Raw genomic sequence first — 13,675 nt, 5'->3', positions numbered from 1 at the left:
AGCTCAGACTATTTATTGATTTGTGCATACTAGACATTGCTTATTGATTTCTTATAATGACTGATACATTTTTCTTCCACTGTCCCCTACCTTCTTAACATAGTATAATCCCACTTTTTGGTTAAGTATCAATATAGTACTTGGTATTGACATTTTGACTATGAATAAATGCTTCCTTTATAATTTTTTGTTTCTTCTGGCATTACTGACTTGCTTTTTCATTTGCTTTTTTAATGTAATATAGTGCACCTATTATTGTCTTTCTACATAATCTGATAGTTTCTCAGTACATGTTTTGTTCACTCAGTCAAATACAGGTGTACCTTGGAGATATTGCAGATTTGGCCCCAGACCACCACAATAAAGACAATATTGCAATAGAGTCACATGAATTCTTAGGCTTCCTAGTGCATAAAAAATTATGTTTATACTATAGTCTGTTAAGTGTGCAATAGCATTGTTTTAAAGAATGTACATACCTTAATTAAAAATACTTTGTTGGAAAAATGACACCAATAGACTTGGTCAGTGCAGCCTTGCCACAAACCTTCATTTTCTAAAAAAAGTTATAAAAGCGTAATAAAATCAAGCCCAATAAAACGAGGTACGCCTTAATACTAGAAAATCAATTTTCTTCCCTGGAGCCTTCAATTCTCTTGCTCTGGTCTGCACCAATGCACCAATGACTGTCTTAGGCTGTGCACAGCTACCATTCTAGGACTTCTCTGCATCATCTGCAAAACTCTCTTGATCTCTCCTCTATGTTGGATTCCCATTTCCTTGATACTTCTTTGTTTTAGTAAAGCACATCTTTTTTTCAACAATTTTTTTTAGATTTTATTTATTTTTAGAGAGGGAAGGGAGGGAGAAAGAGAGAGAGAAACATCAATGTGTGGTTGCTGGGGACTGTGGCCTGCAACCCAGGCATGTGCCCTGACTGGGAATCGAACCTGCGATGCTTTGGTTCGCAGCCTGTGCTCAATCCACTGAGCTATGCCAGCCAGGGCATAAAGCACATCTTTTGGTAAATTCCCTTGAAAGCATGGGAAACTGAAAATCTGAAAATGATTCTGAGTTAAAAATAATTTATCTTCAGAAATTTTCAAAAAAGACTTTACTTACCCCTAAACAGAGAGAAAGAGGGAGAGAAACATCAATGTGTGGTTGCCTCCTGCATGTCTCCTACTGGGGACCCGGTCTGCAACACTGGCATGTGCCCTGACTGGGAATCAAACTAGCGACCCCCTGGTTCACAGGCCCGTGCTCAACCCACTGAGTCACACCAGCCACGGCTAACTTCAGAATTTTAAAGGCATCATCTACTGTCTTGTGGCTTCCAGTGTGGCTATTAAGCAGTCAGTTTGATCTCTTTATTTTCCTAGGCTTTTGCATACGATTTTAAAAAATTTGTATGTATTTATTTTTAGAGAGAGGGGCAAGGAGGGAGGAAGAGGGAGAGAAACATCAATGTGTGGTTGCTTCTCGCATGCCCCCTACTGGAGACCTGGCCTGCAACCCAGGCATGTGCCCTGACTGGGAATCGAATGAGCGACCTTTGGTTTATAGGCTGGCACTCAATCCACTGAGCCACACCAGCCAGGGCTGCACACGACTTTTTCTCTCTGGAAATCTTTAGGAAGTATTCTTTATCCTTGTGGTTGAAATTTCATGGTGTTATGCCTTGGTGAACATTCACTGTGACAGGTACCCTTTCCATCCGGAAATTCAATATTTTCTTGTATTTAATAACATTACTACCCTTTTCCTCATGCTTTCTGCAACTCCTGTTGGATGTCGGACCTTCCAGGATTGAGCCTTATTTTTTTTTCTCGTTTAGCATCCAATTCCCTTTTATTTTAAAATGACTTCACCTTATTGCAAGATGTTCTTAACATTATTCCCAACCTTTTCCTTATTCAGTTGGACCGGTAAAAGTCACAGTTGAAGATTCAGGTTGTATGGATAGATACAGTCCCCCTCACTTTTGGTTCTCAAGTCCTCCTGTTCTCAGTAGAAGGAAACAGTTTATTTTTCATTTCTTGGAACTCTTTTGTTCCCTCTTGCTTCCTTTTCATAGCACTTTATCCTCTTTGAATTCTGAGAATTATAGCTTCACCCCTTATGTTTTCAAAAGGTCCCTTTGTCATTGTTTGCTTGGTTTCAATTTTGCTTTGGTCTCTTGCCTTCTACTGACATGTTGAAAGTTTCCTAAATGTTTGATGGCCCTTGGCAGTCTACTCACATTTAATAGTGCGATACTAAAAAGCTGACCAGAAGCTCTGTCCAAGGCTTATTAACAGGCTTCAATGTAGGGTGATCAAGTGGGGGAAAGGTGCCTTTTTTCCTCTGAAGAAACAAAATAATATATATTCTTAGGTCTTTTTCTGCATTATTTTTTGGCTTGGAGATATAAATCAATGAATGCCAACATTCAGAGCCCTAACACTAAATTACTTTCACTAAATCTTTCAATTTTGATCTAGTCCCTCACCCCTAACCCTAGTATCTGTTGTTAAATCTGGATGTTCTAATAGTTTTCATTTTCCGAGGTTCTGAAATTCCTTGGGGTTATTTCATTCTTTACGCAGGGCACTCATGGGCCACCAGTCTAGAAACTCATGACCTTTGTGTTTAGGAAATCTTTGTATCTTTTTGATAATTTTCTCCCCACCATTTCTCCAAAGACTAAATCTCCTATTTCTTGCAGGAAAGAAATAGGGGTGATCACCTGGATAGATCACATGATAGGCTTTTTCTTAGAAAGATCTTTGTTTGATTCCCTTCTAGTCCACCCCCAGGTGTCAGTCTCAATCTTGACGGCTTTATGATGCGCTTTCCCTGGGTTCAGAAGGGAACATTGGTTTGCTTGTTAATAACCATCTGAGCAGATAGCTCCCATCTCAGTCTGTTCTAGCTAAGTCAACTTTCACTCTCCCATGGATTTTTCACTTTGCAGAAAGTTGATGTCTCTCCATGTTATCACCTCCTTTCCCTTATCACTGAGTCATGTGCTTTTTTAAAGAATCTCCTTAGTGTCATCTGATCAGAACAGCATTTCTGGAGGGAGTAAAGTGCCCATGTGTTTAATTTGCCATATATACTCATAAGTAAAAATCTTCTGCTTTGTTTTTAATGTCCCCTTCTAATCTTTTCTATTTTTTAGGACATTCAAACATCACAATTCTGTAACCTGTCCCTAATCACTGCAACTGGAAGGAATCTCTCCTCCTAAAAAGTTCTATAGGATACTCTGATGTCACCCATGAGGTGAAAATCACAGGCACCCTATGGTTATTTGTATTTAACTGACCCTGTTAGGTCCATGACATGAACTTCATATGCTCTTTAGCACTAGATCCTGTATTTGACAAAGCAGAAATGGAGATTTCTTAAATAAGAAAAGTAAATAAGACCAAATCCTGGCCAGCCTGTATTTTCCTCTTTAGAAATACTCAGCAATGCCCCTTCACACCACATGAGTACAGTCCATTCCACCCAACTAAAATGGAGGGAGGCAAGCATTTTATCTGTGATTTCCAGGAGGGCCTCCCGGTACTAGTAATATTTGCCACAATTTAAGTGTTAATAGAGCAAGGGCTGTATGAAGACAATGAACTAAAAACAGATTAGAAGGGCATATGGCTGCAGTTAAAGGACACAGTACAGCAGTGACAGACTCCAGTTCTGGAGTCCAGTGACAAATCCTGGCCCTATCAATGACTAGTTATGGGACCTCTGTGAACTTCGGGCTCACGTGAACATGGGAATAAAGTCTACATCACAACTGAAAATAATACATGAAAAGTTTTAAGCAAAATGTCGATTATAGAGTAAATACCCTCAGTATTAGGGAAAACCCCATTTTGCCTTATCTTCCTCTGTTCTTAAGATATCCATTGCTGGCTTGGGGTTGTATTAGCCTCAGTGGACCATTTCCCTTCACCTAGACACTGTGTCTGCCAAGTAGAAAGAATTCAGGATTATGAGTCTCATGCCCGTAGCCTTACCCCTTAAGAGTGATGCAGCCTTGAGCAAATTTCCTTAAGATAAAGAGCAGCCCAGTTTCCCTGACAGTAGTAACACTGGGTCAACTGGACAAAGCATGAGACTCTGGCAGGTGGGTAACAGACTTTGCATGTTTGGCACATCACTGATAGAAAAGTGCTCAGACTAGGATGCTCTCTGGAAACAGGCTCAGGCACACTACTCCAGGACCACAAATTGGTCCACAGAGGCTAGAAAAGAATCTAGGTCCTCCACTACCCATGAGCCAAGGCCATGGTCAATTAGCAAGGCACCACAGTGCCACCTAGTGGCCATAACACTCCTCTTCTCCTTCCCTGCCAGGTGTTAAGGAAAGGCTGCCAGGTCACAGGTTTAGAACTCTTTGGTCACCTACTTTAAAAACTGATTAGTCAGAGCTGGAGAAAAATCAAACACACCCCCTCTCTCTCTTTTTTAATATTAACAAATACAAGCAGCAGAGGCGGCCAGCTGTTCTCTGCTGTTTCCCCAGGGAAAGCCAAAGCACAAAGCTATGCCTCTGGCCTTCCTCTACCTGCAGGGCCTGCTTAGCTCCTCCCGAGGCAGAGCTTTGTTTCAGCCCAGCTACCCTCATCCCAACTCCCCAATCAGGATTCGAGGCACATGGTTGCTGGCGGTGGGAAGAATACTGTAGTTCCAGCCTCTGCTCCTTTGAGTCTCAGAACGGTGATTACTCATCTTCTGCAACTAGCCTCTCACTTGCCCTGCTCCAGAAGCCAGGAGGGCCTTCAACCACACCCACAGGAGCAGGCGGTGCGACTTCAGTCATCTTCAGATGACTCCTCTTCTGCCTCTTTTAACCACTGGATAAACCTCTGTAGCTGTAAGAAAGCATAGTGGTGAGCTGTTGAGGAGAAGCACGTAATCATCCTGTTCTCTTTAGTGGATGAACAGCTCAAATAACCACTGAGTCCCAAGGACCAGGGAACTGGGCAACAGCCATGGTGAGAGTGCAGTCTGTCTCACCTGTTGGTTCTTACGCAACTGCTGGCCCTTGTCAGTTGTATCCCTTTGGCTGTACCAGCTCAGAATTGTTTCCTCGGCCAGGATCTCCAGCTGGTAGAAAACCATCAGTACCTGCAGAAGGCCAGCAGAGATCTCAGGGACCATGCAGAGTCCAGCAAGATATAATGGATAACAGAAGAGGAAGCAGGATCTTAGCACCTCTCTCTACCAGGTCCTCAGCTTCATTTTCCACACTGAGCAGCCTTTTCCGGAACAGACTAGAGTAAGCTGTTCACTGTGGTACTGGGACAGGTATAACTTCTGCAACCATTGCCAGAACTTTGCACAGTACCAGGGCAACTTCCAAATGGCTGCCTTCCTAGCCTGGGTCCAAGCTGTACTATGCCAGCAATGAGCACACCACTAGGGGTGGATAGTGCTGTTAACTACTATTGGATTCATGTCAGTCTCTGTTTTGTGTCTCCATGAATGTCACCAAGGTCTCTGTCTCTGTCTTTCTTTCTTTTAAAGATTTTATTTATTTATTCTCAGAGAGAGGGAAAGGGAGGGAGAAAAAGAGGGAGAGAAATGCTGATATGCAAGAGAAACATCGATCAGTTGCCTCTTGCATGCCTCCAACTGGGGATCTACCAAGGCCTGTTTCAAAGCAAATGTAGGACTATGAGGCTTGAGGTGGTAGTCACCTTGGCCATGGAAGTAGCAAGAGCTTCGTGCTCCAGGAAGAAGTCCTCAATGGCTGCCAGTGCTTCCAAATGATCGGCTGCACGCTTTACATAGTTCCTAAAAACAGGGCTCCAGGTCTTGAGCAGCTACAAAAGAGAAGAGAGCTGCAATACATACCTGAGCATGTACCTACACATGAACAGCAAAGAAAATCAGTATTGATAACATGCATCTGTCATGATGTGGAAAGACAAGAGGGAGATGACACAGGCCCTGTAGAATCATGTCAGAGGGACTTAGGAACTGACAGCAGTCAGGGCTGGGGAAAAAGAAGTTCCCCAGGAAGGTGAAAGGGGATCAAATATGCAGACTGCCTCAAGAATACCTACTCCAAGCCTGCAGGCTGATCTCCTTCTGGGTCAAATCATTTACAGTCATAGAGTGTGAAAGTCCAGGTCTATTCTAGGCATGCCTTTGGGGTCTGATATGGGGTCTGAATCCTGGAATCTAAAAAGCCACTCAATACTGAATGTAACTTGATTCCTCTGGACTAGACATGGCTGCTTTAGAATCCAATCTACTCCCAGAGGGGAGGAGAAAGGAACCACAGTAACATGATATCCCACACAAGACCTTCTACTCCTGATTTAAAGTTACCACAGCATGGATGCATATCTGCCTCTACCCAATCTCTTGTACCCAGACCCAATCTTTGCTCACGGGAAGCAGCAGGGCACAGTAGCGGTTCGGGTCGAGTGGAGCATCCATCTGTGGCAGGGGGAACTCCAGGACCACATGGCTCAGTACTTGCATCACCTCCTTTAGGCTTATGTTGTAGGCGTACCTGTGGGGAGACTGTGGTGACACCAAGGCCTTCACCGGCCCTTTCAGCATGATGTAGGACTGACTTTGGCAAGATGCCGGGGAAGAGGAAGTCAGATGGAACACATGGAGGGGGAGGATTCTGGAAGGAGGAATCTATGCTGAGGCTAACACCAAGTGCTCTCCTTGTGCCAAATGCTACTGGCTTTGTCATTTGGGATGTCAAGGGAACAGGTTCCTATATGGCGAAGAACCAGGAGAACCTCTATCTGCCTGCGATTACCCCAGGAGGAGAAAATAGGGAGGGGCTGCTCTTACTTGAGAGAGTTGATCTCTAGGACCAGATTGTCACAAGAAATGTTCTCCTCCTTGCCCCGCTGTAGTGTTCCCAGGACTTCATTCTGGAATACTAAAATCAAAGGAACAGTAAGTTCAATGGCCAACATCACTCCGGAACATACTGTCATCTAATCCTGACTTTATTTTTTTTTTATTTTTTTATTTTTTTAATTTTATTTATTTTTAGAGAGGGAAGGGAGGGAGATAGAGATAGAGAGAGAGAGAGAGACATCAATGTGTGGTTGCTGGGGGCCATGGCCTGCAACCCAGGCATGTGCCCTGACTGGGAATCGAACCTGCGACACTTTGGTTCGCAGCCCGCGCTCAAATCCACTGAGCTACGCCAGCCAGGGCTAATCCTGACTTTATACCAAACCCTTCTTTGGAGGGACACGAGTCTTTGGCTGGTTGATCCAGATAAAGAATAAACTGGAGGTTTTCCTGTTTTGCCTCAAGATACTGCTTCCCTGGCCACTCACCTTTGATGTCATCCATCTGTGGGGAGCCTGCCCGGCTGTCTAGCTCCTCAGAATCCATACTCTGTTCACTTTCGGTTTCACTCTCTTCTTCCACATTGATTGTGAGTCCTGAGAACCCAAAAAGGGTGAGAAAAAAGAAAAATGAGGCAAGAGCCATTGACAGAGAGTCATATATATGCCCTGTCTGCATGAATAAAGCAGTGAACAAGTAGTCTGATTGTCCTTCACAATATTCTGATTTAGAAAGGGTGTGTGGCAGGAAGCAGGCCCAGCTCACCCCACAGATTCTGCCGTAGTTCCTCCTCTTCTTCCACATTCATGTCTCCAGCTTTCCAGAGATAGCCCTGGCCTGCAACTCCCACCTCTGCTGGATTGTAACCTGGAAAGGCATTGGTCCTTAGCAAAGGTCCAGCTGAAGTACCAATCCCTCCAGGAGGACACACTTGTTTTTCTGTGGCACAGAGAGACACACAGATGCCCCACACCTGCTGAGCCTCACACCTTTCAGCTTCATTTTCTCCTTTTCTTGGTCAGTCCCAGAATCATCACTGAACTGGCTATCATCCTCATCTTCCTCTGCATCTGGTGGGTGCAAAGAGATCACCGAGCCCTCAGGCAGTGTGATGTCTGGGCCCACTACTACCTAGGGGAGAAAAAAGGAGCAGGTGTCACAAACCATCAGTGTGCTGGGGAAGAGTGTATCCTGACAATGAGAGTGACTTCTCTAAATAAGCCAAGTAGAAGTCAAACGAAACCAATGGATCTGGGCTCAATTCAGGCTGGGTTACAGTTGGATATAGGCCCCTTCTGGCTTAGCATGACCACCACCCAGTTTGGGGCGCATACGCAGTACAGAGCATGTCCTCACCTGGGAAGTGAGGACACAGCGTGGCTTCAGGGTAACTCGTTCCTTGACCTCAGCATTGTCACAAAGCAGAGACTGATGGATCTGTGCTCCAGATGCCACTCGAACACCCTGCCACAGGTAGGCCTGGTCCAGCACCACGTTGTCGCCTGGCTCAGGACAGGAAGGACTCCTGGTCACTCAGGGCTCCAACTCCAGACCAGGGCCATTCCTGGAAGACACGGCTGACTGACACCAGCACAACTCCCACCCAGCTCAAATATTCCAGCTCTCACCTCAGCAAAAACACCCTCTTCCCCTCTAAGCCCAGGCCTGACAGCAGAACATTGCTCAGCCTGACCATCCTCCACCAGGTTTATGACAATTATAGACTATCACACAGGACTTAAGAACCCCAGAACCTTCAAGATTTCTGGGGACCCTTGGAACCCAAGAACCTTATTAGAGTATGTCCATATCTATTCTACTTCTTCTTGTACATTTAGAATTATGTTGTTTTTTTAAAGGGGCAGTTCCATTTAAAGCACCACATTCCTACATCCAAAATGAGTCACCAACAGGCTAACCAGGCAGTATGGAGGGTAAAAGGAACGCTGGCCTTAACAATCAGAGTACTCAGATTCAACTCCCTGCACTGCCTCTTATTAGCTATGGCCTTGGGTGAGACAACCTATTTGAACCAGTCTGTTTATCTGCAAACTAAGGATAAATAATACCTACCTCACAAGGTTTTAGTGAGGATTAAATGAAACAATGTATGCAAAAGGTCTTTGTAAGCTGTAATGCACAGATGTTTTTATTGCATGTTAATTAACTAGTTGGTCCTGAGTATGAATACAAGGTAACCTGGAATGTGAAGAATCACCCAATAAGAAGCTCACGGGCCACAAATTAAAGCATCATTTTTTTTACATCTCTGTTCTCTCCTTTATTAAGGTAGCTACTCCTCTGGTTCCTTATTCTCAGGGATGATCCCTTTCTCTCCTTCTCTGGAGACATGGGCCTCCACAGGTTCCTGCTGCTAGGATAGCTGGCTTGACTTCCCCATCTGCACTCACCAATGTGACAGCCAGGGCCAATGACACTGTTGGTGATGGAGCAATTGCTGCCAATGACAGTGCCAGAGCCCAGGAGCACATTTTCCTCCAGGATGCTGCCATGGCCCAGGGTGACTTCAGGCCCTCGATAGATGTTGTGCCGGGAATGAGTGCAGTTCTGGGTTGTGTTGTCAGTGAAGTTCACCTCAGGGGTGAGGGGGTATACCCATCGGCGGATGACATCGGCACAGATAGCTGCATACATGTGTAGGTTGGAGACCCGGGCACCATATTCCCTAGTTGTCACATGCATGTGGATCTGGTTCCCAAGGATCTGAGTGAGGACAAGGAGAGGGAGGTCGCCCAAACAAGCAAGAAAGGAAGGACACCCCCAGGCACAACACTCTTCTTACCCCAAGTTCCCCTCTGCCTCTCAATGTCACAGCCAAATGGCCTGAGACTCTTCTTTGAGCACTGCTCCCCCCACCCCAGCTATTTTCCTCCCTCCTAAGGTTCACTAAAACATAAAAGGGGACGAAAAGCTGTCTGCATGAGACAATATCTTAGCCTTCTTTTAAGCAGGCACTGGAGCCTTTCTTACCTCCTCATTCACTAACAGGCCCCGCACAAAGTCGTCCCGAGTTTGGTAGTCAAAGTTGTCTGTAAAGAGTTGAGCCACCTGTGGGAGGAGTTGGATGGGGCCAAAGTTAAGTGCTGGAAGCAAACAGAAGGCCCAAGGACCCTATCAGACCCTATGATGGCAGGACATGGGCCAGAATCCCCAAAAGGCTCCTAATATTGGGGTAAGATGACAATAACTATTTGCTGTAGAACAGATACAAGAGGGAGAAGACACAAACACACCCTGGCCTTCTAGGAAGGAGCAACACACCCTCAGGGTTCTCCCTCTGATGTGCAGCCCTGGCCCTGCAGGGCTCACCTGAGGAGAGCAGATACTGATATGACAATCCAGTAAATCATAGCGAATCTCCACTCCATCTCCACTGCCATGGAACAAGCTCTGTGGGGAGAAGTTACGAAGGCTTTAACTTGGCTCTCTTGCTGAATCCTGTCATCTTCCTGCCCCAAGGAATCCAGATACCCACGCACCAGGGGAAAAGAAAAACGTCGAAGGCCTTGGGTTTTCTGAAAATGGAGAACCCTGTTTGTGGCACTATCCACAGCCACTACCACGTTGTCCTCATGGCAACGAGTTGGGTGACTTGGGGATGACTCCTTGAAGATCATTGTCATCACAGATACATTTTTTTCCAGCTTTCGCCTCAACCTATAAAGGGTAGCAGGGAGAGAGTCTCAGGGTTCCGCTGGTCCTGAACTGTTGTCCCTCCTGTTTCCCATCCTGACCTGTGTTCCTCCAGGGCTTTGGTAACATTGATGTTTGAGATGACATCCCCATACACCAGAAGGAAGTCAGAGCGCACCAAAGCCTTGGCATCAACGTCCCGGAGAACATCCCCCAGTGAACGATATAGGTCTGATGTAATTATTCGAACCACATTGAGGGAGGTAGGGCGGCACCACTTGGATTTCCTAAAGGAAGGGGGAGGGTGAGGGGAATGAGTAAATCAAACACATAGATCATGCAGGGCTTCCCTGTTTTTCTCCCCCATTCAACATTCACACTCCTTCTCTATGGCTTTTTTGGCTTCCTGCCAGCGTCCTGAACTTCAAAGAGATTTATGAACTATAATTAATGGTTTCAGTATCCTTTGTCACCAGGCCTGTTTTATGGGTTAGAGAAACATGGTTATTTCCTCTCCATAGCCTGACCCCTGTCCCCAAACATGGATTTGAATTCAAAATACTGCTGAGACTTAGGGTATACAGTTTCCTGGGAATACACTTTTCTCCTTCTAAAATCCAGACCAAATTTAGGAACTGTCTAATGGAGACCATGCTAATATACAAGTCTTAATTTCCTAAGCTTCCATAAATCCTGACATTTTACTCTTTTTCAAGAAGATTTCACCAAACATGTGTTAAATGCTTATTATGTGCTTGGTACTAAGTTAGGCACTGGGAATACACAGATGAAGAACAGCTCAATATTTAGAAGCTCGGTGGAAAAACAAAGATGTTATCCCTGTAACTTCCATATTAGTGCCATCAAATAATAACTTAAAACCCACCGGGACCAAACTTCATAAGTGAGATTCAGAAAAACTCAATTGTTATTCTTTAATCTTTGTCAGTTTCAGCTGCTCACTACTTAATAAGTGGAGAGAATACCCTTAGACCTTATGATGGAATCTACATAGACACATTTTGCCCCTCATGATTTCCCCTTATTTAGTTACATTCATCTTAAGAAAAATGGAAAAAAATGTTGAAACACAGAATGAAAAGGGGCAGGGCCTTACAGTAAATGTTCCTTGATTTGAGCAGCCTTCCAGCAACAAAAGACAAAGGTTTCTTGTACACCTGTGGCAGTCAGAAATTCCAGAGTGTAGTCAATTAGTGCCACGTTGGCCAGGGGCAAGAGGACCTGGAGGGTAGGAGGTGAAAAAAATGTGAAGTCTTGAATCTGGTCCTCTGCATACCATTCTTTCCCTCACTACACCCACAATTTTCACTCCTATATCAGTGTTTCCAAACACTATAGTTTTGTTCTATCTTTCCAACTTAAGTTAATCACTGTTCTGCCTTTGATGTTCATAGCATGCTCTAAGCATTAGAGTCTAAGGTGTTACTATTTGTATCTAGTAAGCATAGATAAAATCTACTTGTTTAGAATCAGAGAGAGCTGCTATAGATTAGGACACCACCTGTGGTAAAGAAGAATACTGGGAAGCAATCCTATCTCCAGAAACTTAAGCACCATTAAGACCTTTTCCCCATAAAATTTCCTTCCTTGACCCCTTTCTAAGAGTCAGGGGCGAGCTAACCGAAATCACCTGTCCAGAATGAACAGCGAACCCCTGAAATGAATGCAATTCCCTCTCTGAACTAGGGATGACTGGGTGACCCAGCAATCCCCAGGACTAGCTCAGTCCAATTTCCCAGTATCTAGACAACAAGACAGAGGCTACTGGCAACCAGCCACTAAACCTACTCTGTCGTCCTTCACACAGAAGGCACTGGCTGCCATTAAAACCTGGAAGGAAAAAAAAAGCACACCGTGCCCAGATCCAAAACAGTCTGTTCTTTTTTAGGAATACGACCTCCCTTTTGGAGGTAAAAGGATGTGATATTCCCTTTCACTTAAGGATCTCTTATTTTTCTCCACATAGTTAAAAAGGACTTGCAGCCTCTTCTTGTAGCGCTGAATCCCCGAGCGAAGGCTTCTCACAGCATTGCTTCTACAACTTAGCCCTCGGTACGCCTCCCAAACCCGAGCGAGACAGCACTACTAAGTCTGCCAACCACTTACTCGGTCAGGCAGTCATCAGGGTTTAAACTATCTCCCCCGTAACTAGGTAAACCGACTTCAGGGTAAGAGGTTGGACACACGTTCTTCCAGAGCACGCCTCACTAGGCAGATGAAAGGTTAACTAGCTCCAGCCCCGGGCCCTCAAGCTTCATTCGCGCATGGCGCTCACCCGAGGCTGGTCCTTGGAGATCGGGAAGAAGCGGCGGTTGAAACTATCCGCCACCAGAACTGCTTGTAGGGGTGGCGGAGGTTCCTCCTCGGTCCCTCGGGCTCCACCGCCGCCGCCGCCACCTCCCGGCCGGCCAACATTGCGCTTGTTAGCCCGACTGGCCACTGGACCAGGCGGCACCGCTACAGAAGTTGCCATCTTCTCTCACGGCCACCACTTACGCACGTAAACTAACACGGCACGCAGTAGGGGACAAAAAGGACCCAGTACCCTAAACGCGAAAGACTAAGGAGGACTAATAGGGTGGGAGGAGACGAGGAAGGAAGAGTGCGCATGCGTCTCTTCTTAGCTCGGAGTCTCGGGGTTCAGTAGGTTGGAGGCAGGCAGGGGGCGCGGCCGCGGTGAACTTGACCTGTTAAAGTGCTGGGGGTGGGGTTCAATCTGCAAATGTAGTAGGACTTTATCTGTACAGGAACAGAGATTCTTGCGGGATGATGAGACTTGCAGTCTCTGTGAAGGGGCCAGATCCATTCGAGATATGTAATCCTCCCCACCCCGAGGACGTTAACAATTGTAGACTTCCGTCATTCTTGTCTGCTAATGTGATCCGGCACTTTGGGGCGCTCCGAGAGTCAGACATCCCCTTCCCTCAGGGAACTCGCAGTCGACGTAAACACAAAATGTGGTATAGTAGGGTGAGTAGTAGTTCTCTTGAGCACCGATTGTAGCCAGGTACGGCGCGAGCGCTAACTCATTTAATTCGTCACACGTCTCTTCGAGAATATTTTTTTTTCATTCGTTCAACAAACATTTCTTCCCTTAAAAAATTTTCATTTTATTTATTTTCAGAGAGAGGGGGAGGGAGGGGGAAACATCGATCAGTTGCCTCTACCACACCTC

General features: G+C 45.5%; 1 protein-coding gene across 1 annotated transcript; it reads right to left on the bottom strand.

Moving 5' to 3' along the window:
* Positions 1–4,422: 4,422 nt before the first annotated feature.
* On the bottom strand, positions 4,423–13,041 carry EIF2B5 (eukaryotic translation initiation factor 2B subunit epsilon). The gene is made up of 16 exons (XM_045851941.1): positions 12,776–13,041; positions 11,597–11,721; positions 10,581–10,766; positions 10,326–10,503; positions 10,156–10,236; positions 9,817–9,894; positions 9,237–9,549; positions 8,182–8,327; positions 7,815–7,956; positions 7,591–7,692; positions 7,314–7,421; positions 6,814–6,904; positions 6,394–6,517; positions 5,694–5,819; positions 5,011–5,121; positions 4,423–4,865 (listed from the first exon to the last, which is right to left on the bottom strand). Exons 1-16 carry the CDS (start codon positions 12,971–12,973, stop codon positions 4,806–4,808), a joined length of 2,169 nt encoding a protein of 722 aa, XP_045707897.1. The 5' UTR covers positions 12,974–13,041; the 3' UTR covers positions 4,423–4,805.
* Positions 13,042–13,675: the final 634 nt, after the last annotated feature.

Source organism: Phyllostomus hastatus, unplaced genomic scaffold (assembly GCF_019186645.2).
Source record: "Phyllostomus hastatus isolate PE091 unplaced genomic scaffold, TTU_PhHast_1.1 phas_contig_86, whole genome shotgun sequence".
In the NCBI taxonomy this organism is placed as follows: Eukaryota; Metazoa; Chordata; class Mammalia; order Chiroptera; family Phyllostomidae; genus Phyllostomus; species Phyllostomus hastatus.
Note: the sequence above shows the minus strand (reverse complement) of the source record. Positions and strands in the feature narration are given on the sequence as shown.